The sequence below is a fragment of the Megalops cyprinoides genome, chromosome 21, assembly GCF_013368585.1.
Source record: "Megalops cyprinoides isolate fMegCyp1 chromosome 21, fMegCyp1.pri, whole genome shotgun sequence".
In the NCBI taxonomy this organism is placed as follows: domain Eukaryota; kingdom Metazoa; phylum Chordata; class Actinopteri; order Elopiformes; family Megalopidae; genus Megalops; species Megalops cyprinoides.
The window spans coordinates 22,797,814-22,810,145 of NC_050603.1; the positions used below are offsets into that span (position 1 = coordinate 22,797,814).

The window sequence follows — 12,332 nt, forward strand, 5'->3', positions numbered from 1 at the left end:
CCCATAAAAGACAATACTTATGGGAAACCCACTGACCTTCTTTTAACAGCAGATGTTTATAGTTTGCGATGATACTGCTATTATGAAAAAATTTTAGCAGCAAGCAGACGGTCGAGTTGCCAGTGCTTGTAAACTCCTGTCTGAGCACGCATCCTTCAGAAAATACAAACAGAAGATGATACGACATTTAACGTGTCCATACGTTATTTCAGTACCAAGGAGAGCATCGAAGTGGAAACCTTGCACTATGGGCTTCGTCGCGCCCGAACCTCAAACAAGGAGAACAAAGTGTTCCGTGGACTTTTGTATCGATCCGTATCGCAGATACGTTTTTATTGGTTCATGAAATTTGCTGGTAATTTCATAGAAGCGTTCCGGGATCTCCAAGTAAACGCAGTCCGCAAAGAAAATAAGAGCATGGAAACGAAAACAAAGCTATTTCGGCATTAGGGAATGTATTTGGATTTAATATCGAAAAACCGGTCTCATAAACAAATTGCAAATGTTGTCTATGCTTCCTGTTAGCGCAGTCTTCATTATTCAGTTGGGATTGCTAGGTGGCACTGTTTATTGGACTTGGAATTTCATAAATACGCCCACGTTGCCATTAGTCAAACCAGCATCACATCTGAATAGCGCTTTTTGATTCTTCAAAGGATACGGATATTAATTTCATGTCGTTTCACAGTTTTTGTCAGTTGACTTGACTATATTGTTTTTTCTTACACTGACTACAATCTGCATATTTGGCTTGTCTGATTTTTACTGATCATCGAGTGCCTGGAACCATCTACAAAAATCGCTGTTTTTTTTTTTTAGATTTTCAGGTTGACCTGAACGATTATACGTCAAATATAATGTGAATACAAACTGATACAACTTATTTTTACTGTACATACATTGTCGACCAGCATCATGTAATTTAAAATTTTACCAGTGAATCATACCCTGCGTCTAGAACTGCGCATATTATTTCCTCGTCATGATGTAAATTTATGCTTCTGCACCAGTGTCGTTTCTGCCTGGGGAATCCGTTTAGCATACACAAACCACTTCAAAAAGTCTTATCTGGTCTGTTAACAGGGGAGTACAATAAAATTACCTTTGCCCGGCGGTGGCTCGTGCTTGCACAGGAGCGGGTAACATCAGTCCCCTGAGTTTTTTATGCCTTGCACAGCTCCCTCTCGCGCGCGCTCTGATCAGCAACAGCAGAGTAAAGTGAGCCCTCGCTCTAGAGCACTTCGGCATCCGCAGCAGCAGCAGCATCGCTCGCGCTTGGAAGGTACGGCCTCGATCAGATCTCCGGGCAAGGTCTGCTTTTACTTTGCCTGACAGCTTTTTTTTGCGATTTTATTTGCCATAAGTAGCCGTTCGTTGCTCGCTTTCCACTACGTCAAAAGGAAACAGGGCGCTGGCAGGAATGCACAATTTTCATTCTGCTATTCGCTTGCTGGGGATATACTCGGATGGTGGATTTGCGCCTATAACGACCGCCAACGCAAGTGGCTGACTTCTGCCGTAATCGAAATTGTTTTGATTTTTATTAAGTTGCTGATTCCGCGCTGACTTCGGAATGTAATGTACTGCTGTTGCTGTACCGGTACTCTCTGGGAGGTGAGAGGATGGAATGAGTTTGAGAGACATTAGCGCGCAGTGCTGTGGATCACGAAAACCGGGGAAAAGAATCTCCATTACCTGATCACATCACCGACAGAACACCCCCTCTTCGTCAAATCAGCTGTGTTATGTTCTTAATTCTGGAAGGAGCCTCGGTAAAACCATAGGGACGCGCCATTGAGCGAAAATACCGTGCACTCCGATACCCTCATCGAGACACAAGACACTACGATTGATCTCTCTTGCAACTGCCGCTTTATCTTTGCTATCAATTTATACAATTTCCCCGGGCCGATTGTCCATCTGAACGCAGCGCTTTGCCATGCCAGGCCAGTGAACGGGTGGAATCGGATTCGTTATCCTGTACAGATAGCATGGCTCCATCCCTGTGGAAATGCAGATCGGAGATGATCGTGGTGTCGGGATGTCTGCTCCTGTTTGTTTGGGGATTTCGACCTGTGTTGTCAAGGGGGTGCAATTACAACGCGGGGCACAACCTGGACAACGCCTGGTACTCGAAAGACGGCGAAGATTTGCCCATAATGGTCCTGATGCCCATGAATGAATCAGCGCTTATGAGCAGCATCAGTCAAGGGATCGACCCCGCTGTCAACCTTGCCATTCAACACATACGAGAATCCAGGCTCTACTCCTTCTCGTTGATCCCCAAAATCTACGACACTGAGGTAACCCGCGAGGGCTTAGCTCATTAACGCGCCCCCGCTATGGTTTGTGGTCAGAGTCTTGTCAACATGACATGCAGAGTGCAGGAATGGTGTGCGCTTAGGGTACACCGACAGCCGTGCAGGTGCAGCGCTGTTCATGTGGAAACCGGGCTCGTACACATTTGGCACGTCTGCGCGATGCTTTGCTACTTCGTTCTCTGTGTGTCATCTGCAGAAAAATAATAAGCCTGAAATTGTAGCTTTTTGGAAAAAAAGGATGAAAGGAGATTCTGTTTCAGGAGACATGCGCCTCGACAGCTCCGACTCTGTCATGCCAGTTGAATTCAGTTTCACAGGATTTGGGAACTATAGCTGTCAAGATTATTCTTGGCGGCTTGTAGATAAGGTATATACACGTGCAGTTTGCATTAGTTTTGATGTCACAACAGGGGTTTACGGTGTCTTTCGCTTGGCTGTATACTGTGTGCACATCTGTCAAACAATCAGGTGTTACAGCATGTAAATACCAATGGAAGATAAAGACCATATTGCTGCAGGGCAGGATGGCGCAATTGAATAAGCCGTTGTACCAAAGTGTCAGTTTAACCTTCTGCTATCAATAAAGCCCATCTATCTTTCGACACTTGGAAATAGACTGCAGGGGTTGTACATCAGATAGCATTTTATGAAGTTTATGTGGAGCAGTATCATTAATATCTATCTAATATTAATCTTTCCGGACCCATTAGTCTTAGGAATCGACATAAGAAAAGAAAACAAGACGTTTTGCAACTCGAAACAAACAAATATGATATGTCAGTCACGATTCTCTTGATATTTCGTAACATGAGTGATGTTGGTTTCCTCTGCACCTGAAGATGGCAGTAATTTGTTGTCACTGGATTTTTGTCGGATGACCAGCTTGCATTTGAAGGGCATAACAATTAGGGTTTAGTATGTTGTTCTGTTTTACTTTCCTTTGAATATAAAATCCGCAACGTAAGAAACAACGTATGTGACCAAGTGTGTGCAGTTTTGACTCACCGGACATAGCGCTCTTTCATTTTTTATGACAATTAAATGGTCATATATGGAATGCAGCTATTCCTCCGCAAATCCTCTCCATTTGCGTCAGTTGGTTTTTTTTTTTTTACCGCCTCACCTTTAAACACCGTGTGTTTCCTTAGAAGATTGAAAGACTCTTTGTGAATCCATGTATTGAAGTGCGCCAATTCTTTGGTTTGAGTTATAACGAAATCGGAAGATTGAAAACATGTTTAATATTAAAATCGACATTCGAAGTAAATTCGTCGTCTCTTTTGGATACTCCACCTCCTTATGATATGCTGTTCGCAGTAGGATAAGAAAACAGGGTTACCTGTTACATAAACATCACATACAGTATCAACGTGCATGCATAATATTTAACAACGGGGTCACATATAGCTGAAACGTTTAGAGATGGGAATGTCGAAAAATGCAACTTACATTTTGACATTACATGTTGAGGTATGGTGACAGTGAAGTGATGGTTGCAACGCTGAAATTACAGCTAAAACCTTTCATTTTGTAATATAATTGACATAAATACCTGGCATTAACATGTATTTTGAAGTATCCTTAGCATTGAATAAACTTTCACCATCACATCGAACGATTCAAACTTGGACTAAAGGTTTATAACTGTCTGGGGTATCCCTGCACAGTGTGTACGACAGGGCAATTAAGAAATATTATTAACTGTCTATTTGTCACACGAACACACACCTTTATATGTTAAAAAGACTGTCGTCACACGAACCCTGTTGGTAGTGAGAGGATGTGATTCCAACACGCGTTCTGTGCTTTCAACGACAGCATTGCCATAAACACTATCGATGCGTGGAGTGACCAGCTGCTGTAGTTAACGTTTCTTGCGTAAGTACCGCAATCAATTTTAGAAATACACCGAGCACCATGTTGTCTACTTGCCTGCATGCAGTATTTAGTGACAGAATTTTTAAATTTACCGTGGGGGCTATGCTATTTTTGTTATTACATTTACATTTCATTACATTTACATGTCATGTTTTTATTCAGAGTGACGTACAAAGAAGTACAAAGTGAATCTAATAAAGTTGTATAAATTCAAGACATAAATGTGATAACTAGTCCATACATGCTTCAGTAAGAACACAAGTGCCATACATAGATGTAAGTTTTACTTAAGAATGGGAGCTAAGGTGCAGGCTGAAGAGGTGGGTCTTCAGTCTATGACAGATAATGGCCAGTGCCTCTGTTGTTCTGGCCACTGTGGGAAGCTAATATCAGCACATCAGGGCCAGAGCAGTCAGAGAACACACTCCTAAGTGTTAAAGCTAAAATCTTTGAGTGACGCCTGGCCTGCTGTAATGAATATGATTTATTCCAGTGCTGATGTGAAATGTGTGCAGTTATACTGTTTACTCAGCAGCATTGGAGGTTGCAAGCCATAGCTGGTAGGCCTGTCCCAATGAACCAATTAGTCTGTGGCGTGCTATTTACAGGAAGCTTGGTTTCACAGAATGCAGTTTCTGCAAGTGGGTTGTTAATTCAAGAATATAAATGACACATGTAGGATACACTTGGAAATAATCAGGGTGAAAGATTGAGAAGTTTGGAATCACATGGTGCATTACAACCATGTATCCTATAGTTTAAACAAACCAGGCTCCAATAGGAAATGTCATAGTGCTTCTGTCAATGTAGCAGTAATGTGACATATACTGAAACACCTTCCATATATTCCCTTTTGGCTGTGGTATAATACTTAGGTCTATCAAAAAGTGGGTGGCAGTGTGGCATAGTGGTTAAGGAGCAGGACATGCGACCAAAAGGATGCCAGTTCAATTCCCTGCTGGGGCATTGCTGTTGTACCCTTGGGCAAGGTACCTAACCCACAGTTGCCTCAGTAAATATCCAGCTGTGTAAATGGATAACCCTGTAAAAATGTGTAACCTATGTAAGTTGCTCTGGATAAGAGTGTCTGCTAAATGCCAAAAATAATAAGTGTTTGACAATTTAAGGTGATGGGCTTGACAAGCCATATACATTTCCACTTATTGGTCAGCCTACCTCAAAATCATTGACAGGTAGTCAACATTTTAGTTTGAGACATTGATCCCAACCCATGAGTAATATGCTATTGTATCCAAATCTGCATGTACGTTTTGCCTCCCTTCCCCTTTTATGGAGTTACCTCAAGCCTCAATACAGTCCAGAGACATTAAGGCAGATACACAAGATTTCCCATAAACCAGCAGAGAACAGTGAGAATTATAGATTAACAGTCATGGACCTCTATGTGTTCTAAATGTCGTAAAATGCTCTTCACAGTCTTGTTTGCACTGCTAAATAGTGTTTCCTTAAAGCAAGAGGGTTCCTGCTATTAGCAGTTGCTGGCCTGATAAAAGAAGGTAACCTGTTTTGCCAACACTAGGTGACATTACCCTGTGTTTTGCTTATATTAAAAGTGTATATGTGACAGAAAAATAATAACTCTTTGCTTCTCAACTGATATCATTATTGGATGCAAATTAAATCCTAAAAGACACAGAAGAAGTGATACAATTAAACCACTTCACTGAGATCAGATTTGAATACGCGATGGGCGTTTAAAATACAAACAAGGGAGTTATTTCAGCTAGAGAAAGCACTGTTGTGTAATGTTGCCTGAATGTACTGGGCCCACAATGCAACAATACATAATAGATGCACAATGTAAACAACAGATGATAAATGAACAGTGCATGCATTTTGATAAGTGATAACATTACACTCGGAAGCCTATTCCTCACGGGTGAAACGGTCCAATGCGACATGCAAGGATTATTCCAATTAGCTTCTTGGACTTTCCAGGGAGGCGGTGCGCTCAGTGGTCTGAGATGATCCTCTCTCTTTCCCCCCTCTCTCCCGCCCTCGCTCTCTCTTTCGAAATCAATTCACATACAAGATACATGCCTCTCCTCAGTGCCCATCTTTGCCCAGAGCTACTCCACCATCATTCAGCCAATGAGCGCCGTGGGGATCGCCACAAGCCCGGGTCCCCGTCCGTGGCGGTGGCGCGAGGAAGCTGGGAGAGCGCGGCACGAATCGCTCGGTCGTTCTACAGTTATCTCCCCCTCACACGCCGCAAACACAGTGAGGCGGTGGGGGTGTGCGTGCTGGGATTTACAGCGGCAGATGTAAGTAATCAGCCCGGAGCGGCTCTTTATCCCTTTATCCCTCTCCGTGGATTCTCCCAGAGGCAGGGTACCGCCCCCAGTGGGGCAGAGCCCTCTTCCTGGAGGTGCGGTCCCCTCATGGGGGGGGGGGGGGGGGGGGGGGGGTGGAACTATTCAGGCCTGGTTAGGACAGAAGGGGATAGCCTTCAGGGGGTGGCGGCACCTGTGATAGTGCACCCACGTGTGCAGTGTGCAGAGGTGGGAGAGGGTGTAAGGTGGGGGAACCGGATGTGGGGCCTTGGCTGGGTGGATTCTGGCACTTTGGGTAGTAGGGGATGGGCTGTTACTTGATCCCCCCGTCCCCAATGTGTGGCTTGGAGTTTGAAAGTGTCTGATTGTTTAAATTAGAGGGACACACCTGGCCATGGGTTTCAGTGCTGAGATGCTTGCTGGGGCATATCCTCAGAGCCCAGTGCACTTTGCACAGAAACTATGCATGAGCTGCTCCAAACTGCAAGTGCCAGAGAGTTCTCGTCAACAACCAGAAAGCGTGCACAAGAGCAGAAGTGCTCACTACAGCTTCTATGTTGTGCTGTGATTCAAAGGTTGTACTTGCCACTGTTTCTTTCATGACAAGTAAATAAACAGGAGACCGATGTCAAACTGTGTGGTTTCGAGACACGTGCAAATATATATGTACTTTGTGTTATGTCAGTCCGGCTAGTAAAAGGACTTAGATGAGTAGTGATGCAGTGAGGAGATGAATCGATGAACTGCAGAAATACTTTGAATAATCCTTCACATCAAAGCGGTATGTTTTTTGGGGCCAAATCCTCTTTTTGACAAGACGAATACATGCACATTTTTTGTGGTTATCTCAAAAGAAGAGATTATGGACTTAGCACACCCTTTTCAGTTGCTCTCCAAATTCATTTTACTGTCATAGTGTCATATGCCTTGTAACAAGTCATGTATAATTTATCAAGCTATGACATGCACCTGAGTGCCATTCTTGGGTATGAGAAAAAAACTTCTTTTGCTTGATTTAAAAAGGGTGTTTGAGGACCTTTGCTTTAGTTGACCTGACCCATACCAATGCTCAAGGCTACAAAATTGCAATCCCAGTGGAGCATGTGGCGTGAAATATGAACCTTTTGAATTTGAATTTTGATGTGCGATTGGTTGGTTTGCTTTCACGCTCTGTGCTCAGGCTAGAAGTCACAACTGTACAGAATCGAGTTACTCTGACAAATAGTACCTCTGTTTATTATTAGATTTATACAATAATATGTAAAAAGTAAATAATCATCATAAATGTATGCCCTCTGTAGCAGCTTCCTGCATAAGATTTTGATGAAGACATGTAATATTGCATTTCAGAAAGCAATTTTACCCCAGAGAATGTTGCTAACATTATGTTCAGCAACCCTCAAAGGCCTTTTGTAGGATAAAGTAATGTTTATTGGTATAGGCACCAGTGTGTATCAGGCTGAGCCTCAGCTAGGGTGGCTTCCCCAGAGAATGTGTGTAATTTGTGAATAACAAGTGAGTTGCCTGTTAGTCTCTTTCGCCAAGAACTTGCAGGAATCATGTTCCCTTTTCAAGACTTTACAACACAGAGATAGTGATATCACACCGCTGAACATGTCTTGTAGAGTCACTCCTTTTCTAAAGCTGACAGTGGAGGTTTGGAGACATAAATCACCCTTACATAATAATAATAATAATAATAATTCTTGCTATTTTTATTATTATTAGTAGTAATAGTGGTAGTAGTATCGTGTATATTCATGGCCAATAGACTGTTAATAGATTATGCTCTTAATCTCCGCAGCTGAAGCAGTATGACAAAAGATACACAGCCGCAGTAGGGAGCCCTAATATGACCGAGACCCAGCCATGCAAGCCAAATAGAATTAAACTATTTTAAACCATGGTCACTTCCTAAAGTGTGTAGCTGCATTACCGGCTGCAAGACCAGCCATCTGAAACAAAGACAGTGCTGTATTTATGTAAAATACTGTAGACAGTAAGAAATATATTAAAATATATCAACATAAATGACAATTTACCTTATTCTCCAGTTTTCACTGCTAAGTAAGAGATAAAGTACATGATATATAAAGTATATAAATTGTAAGCGCTCCCTGGAAAACTGCTGCACTCTGGTTTCCTCATCCAGATTACATCACACTTATAGACACCAATGTCTCCGTCCCAGGTTTGTCTTCCTCTTGCTGCTCTTAGGGTCAGCAGTTCACCTTTTCCATTTTATGCATACCTGGAAGGTAGGCTGCCTCAAACCGCAGCATGTGGAGTGTATGTGTAGCCCTATATCTCAATACAAACAACATTCTGAATTCTGAATTATCATTGACAACCATAATCCTAATCGAGTAAACACCATATATTCTGTATTGGTGTAGTCCTGGTAAGGACAGTCTTAAGTCTAAGTGTATAGCTTTCACCTTTTCACTGTGTTTAATGGGAACACAGAGAAGATATGATGGCTTAACTGGAGAGATATCTGTCAATGGGTTAAATCCCTGTATCCACAGGGGATAACTGACCTTCTCATTTTCTTTATAGCTTTAGTAATCACTAACATCCACTGGCTAACTACAGTGTTGAATTATCTATAGTAACATAAAACATACTTCATATGAGTGCTGTGCTTTGCATGCTCAATTCATTTTGCTATTTTAATACTTTAATTTTTCATATGGGCTGGCACTGACACTGAGCTGGCCCACATGTTGCGTGTCCATTGCCTCTGATATACCGCTTAACAGAGTTTATTTTTCAAGATAAGTGATGTACATGTGGGGGAACCAAATCGTTTAACCAGAAATAATGAGGCTGTGTCATGCAGAGTTGTAGCGTAATGTATCGACGGTCAAACTCACTGTCGCACGCTGAAATACAACTGTGATAATCTAATAGCATCACATTCAAAGGATAGCATGTCGGGCACCGGAAATATATGTCCGCAAGGATGCTCGTTAGCGTTGGATTTATATGTAGCTCCTTCTCTGTGAAATTCTGGGCCGTTTCTCCATGCAGCGTAAATAATTGCTATCGATGTGAAATCCATACCATAAACTGAGAAGCGGGTCTCGCCTCAGTGCCCCGTGTGTCTGCGTTAAAGCCCCGCTGAAACTGCAAAATGAAACAGGAGTAAGGTGTCGCCGATAGGGGACAGAGAATTTTAATTCCTGTATTAGCCTGGAGAAAAGAGAGGACATGATTTATTTTCGCTGTGTGCTGACATAACACAACGGAATGCACGCGATCTTGCCGGGGAGAGGAAATTTGAAGACGGATATTTGATGTTGAACGCGTGCAAGAGACATTTGTTTTACATAAATGTGGAATAACGCCTCGCAGGTAACTTTGTCAGGCAATGTCAGTCCTGACAATGTAAGCAAAATATATATCTAATGTTATTTGAATGTTATATATTTTTTTTATCCTTCAAGAAGGGTAGGAGGTCCTTGTAACACAGGGAAGAAAGACATCAAAACCACCTGATACAGTGCACTGCCACTTTCTTCTCCAAATTGTTGGAGAAAATTTGAAGTCTTACTATGTGCTTCTGGTTGTACTATTACAGTGTTAGGATGTGGTATTATGTACCCTACTACAATCTAATTGTGTAATACTGACTATATCATCATAACTTTATTAGGTGCTATTATCAGTCTTTTTCCACTATTATTTTAAGTATTACCTGCCCCATGAAGCAATTTTTGCTTTATTTTTGCATTTCATTTATTTCTACAATATTAGAGTATTTAATTGGCTTGTGCTTATTGTCAGAGATATATGGGGAATCTTAGCCGTAGCCTACCATCATAGGTCAGCAGACCTTGCCCTGTGGTTTGTTATTGGAGCTTATTCCTCTTCATTGAAATAGTAAACTCCACAGCCTGTGGAGTACTGTAATGATGTTCTTATCTCACTATCACTGCCTCTGGGCCCGAGGCCCACTTCCGTATGATTTAAGGAAGCTTAAAGGTCCCGGACCATGCTTGGGTCATTGTTTATGGCCTGCATCTCTTTGTCTCCATGTCTATAAGTCAAGCCTGCCATACCAAGACATCCGTCTCCCTGTTATTGCTTGGGTAGGACCTTAAAGGGGTCATTCTGGCCTCTGAGTCAATGGCTTGCTTGACGTTTGTCACAACAGAAAGGGATGATGAAGAGCCATTAGTAAAAACAAATCCTGAGCACTGCTTGTGCTGTCCAGAGCAAGGGAATTCTCTGCTGATGTTTTACTTGGCTGTTAGTGGGGGACGAGTGCCCTCAGTCAAGGTCTGGAAATTGGGATCATTGTTTAGACACAGGAACATTCAGATCACCCCCAGGAACATTCCCGTTTTTCAAAACAAGGGAAGTGGAGAACTGGTGGCAATTAGATTTTTTTTTTCGAGTTAACAAAAACAACTGTAGAGCTCAATTTGTTTGAAAGGAGACATTGTAACAGGGGACAATATCACAGTGAACTATGCTGCACAGCAACCTTGTCTATTTTATCAATAAAGCAACCTGCACATCTGTGTGATCTGTGATGCCTTCTAATGCCAACACACAGCTGCGAGCTGGGTGAAAAAAAAGCGAATGGGTGTATCTTTGAAGGGTAAACTGCCCAAGCTGTTTGGCCCCCACTCCTCCTCGGTAATCACCCATAATGACTACTCAGTACTTGATCTATTCTGTCGGTCAATACTCTGCTATTGACTTGGGTGACACATTTAAGTCATGGTGCATTTTCACTCTGCACATAAATACAGACTTAAAGTAAGAGATGTAAAAAAAAAAAAATCTACTCAGTAAAGAAGGATATTTTTTTTGTTCGTGTTTTATGCTGGTACACTACTTGTCCCCATTTTTCTAAATATCCCAGTTAGTTTCCCAAAGGGGGATGTAAACGTTTTAAGTCTACACAGAAGTGGAGCACTAATTGCTGACCTTTTACTGAATCATATCAAGCGCCTGGAGTCAGGAACACACACGCTAATACCCTTACATAGGGTCCCGTGCCTCTAGGTTGTTACCTAATGTACAGTATGATGGCACTAAGTTATTTGACGTTCGGCCTTTTTCGGTGGCATCTCCTCTGGTGCAGCCGTTGAACAATTACCAGAGTGGCCATTGTTCTGCCCGTGAATGAATCGTTTGCTCGGCACAAAAGGGGCGCCAGTGTTCCATGTACAATGGGCCTCCTCGCTCTGCGATAATGTTGTCAGTGAAGGGTTTTTTTTTTTCGAGCACCCGTGCCGAAAAAGATTTTGAGGACGTCTGTAACTGGCGGCCGTTGACGAAGGGGGAAAAAAATGTCTGAAAGACGGCTTGCGGAGAGTATCTGGGAATGTTGAACCCATTGCACTCGATTTCAAAACGGATTATTGGATTATTCGGGGGGCCCCCCGACTTATTACTGATATGAACTCAGCTGGAGTATCAGAGCATATTTAATGGTCCATGCTGATAATTCTTCAGATGAGGAGACTGCTGCGAATGCTTTCTGACCTTTCTCACTGCTCTGGACCTATGAATTTCCTCGCTGCCAAGCGTGGAGCCATTATCATACGGCTCTGGCAGAAGTCCTTTTTCCGCTACATTACAAATTAGCCGCCTTGGGAAATGCCTGAGTGACAATGGTGTGCATTGGTATATCAAAGATGGCGGCAGCATGTTTTCCCGTATAGATTTTATTGTGCTGGAGCAGCAAAATCCCTGAAGCGGCCCTGAGCGACACTTTCTGCTCCAGGCTGAGGGCACAGGCTGAATTCTGTGGAACTAATTCAGGAAATTCTCTCTTAACATTAGTCCCAGGGTAGGTTCTGCGGCCAAATGCTATGTGTCC

At 42.6% G+C, this 12,332-nt stretch overlaps 1 protein-coding gene across 1 annotated transcript in view; it reads left to right on the top strand.

Moving 5' to 3' along the window:
- The first annotated feature begins 1,046 nt into the window (after window positions 1-1,046).
- The window catches only part of gabbr2 (gamma-aminobutyric acid (GABA) B receptor, 2), a 196,455-nt gene continuing 185,169 nt past the window's right edge, over window positions 1,047-12,332 (top strand). Inside the window, exon 1 of the mRNA XM_036515849.1 lies at window positions 1,047-2,303. Coding sequence (XP_036371742.1) covers window positions 1,992-2,303 — 312 coding nt within the window. The 5' untranslated portion in view covers window positions 1,047-1,991. The remainder of the gene's footprint in view (window positions 2,304-12,332) is intronic.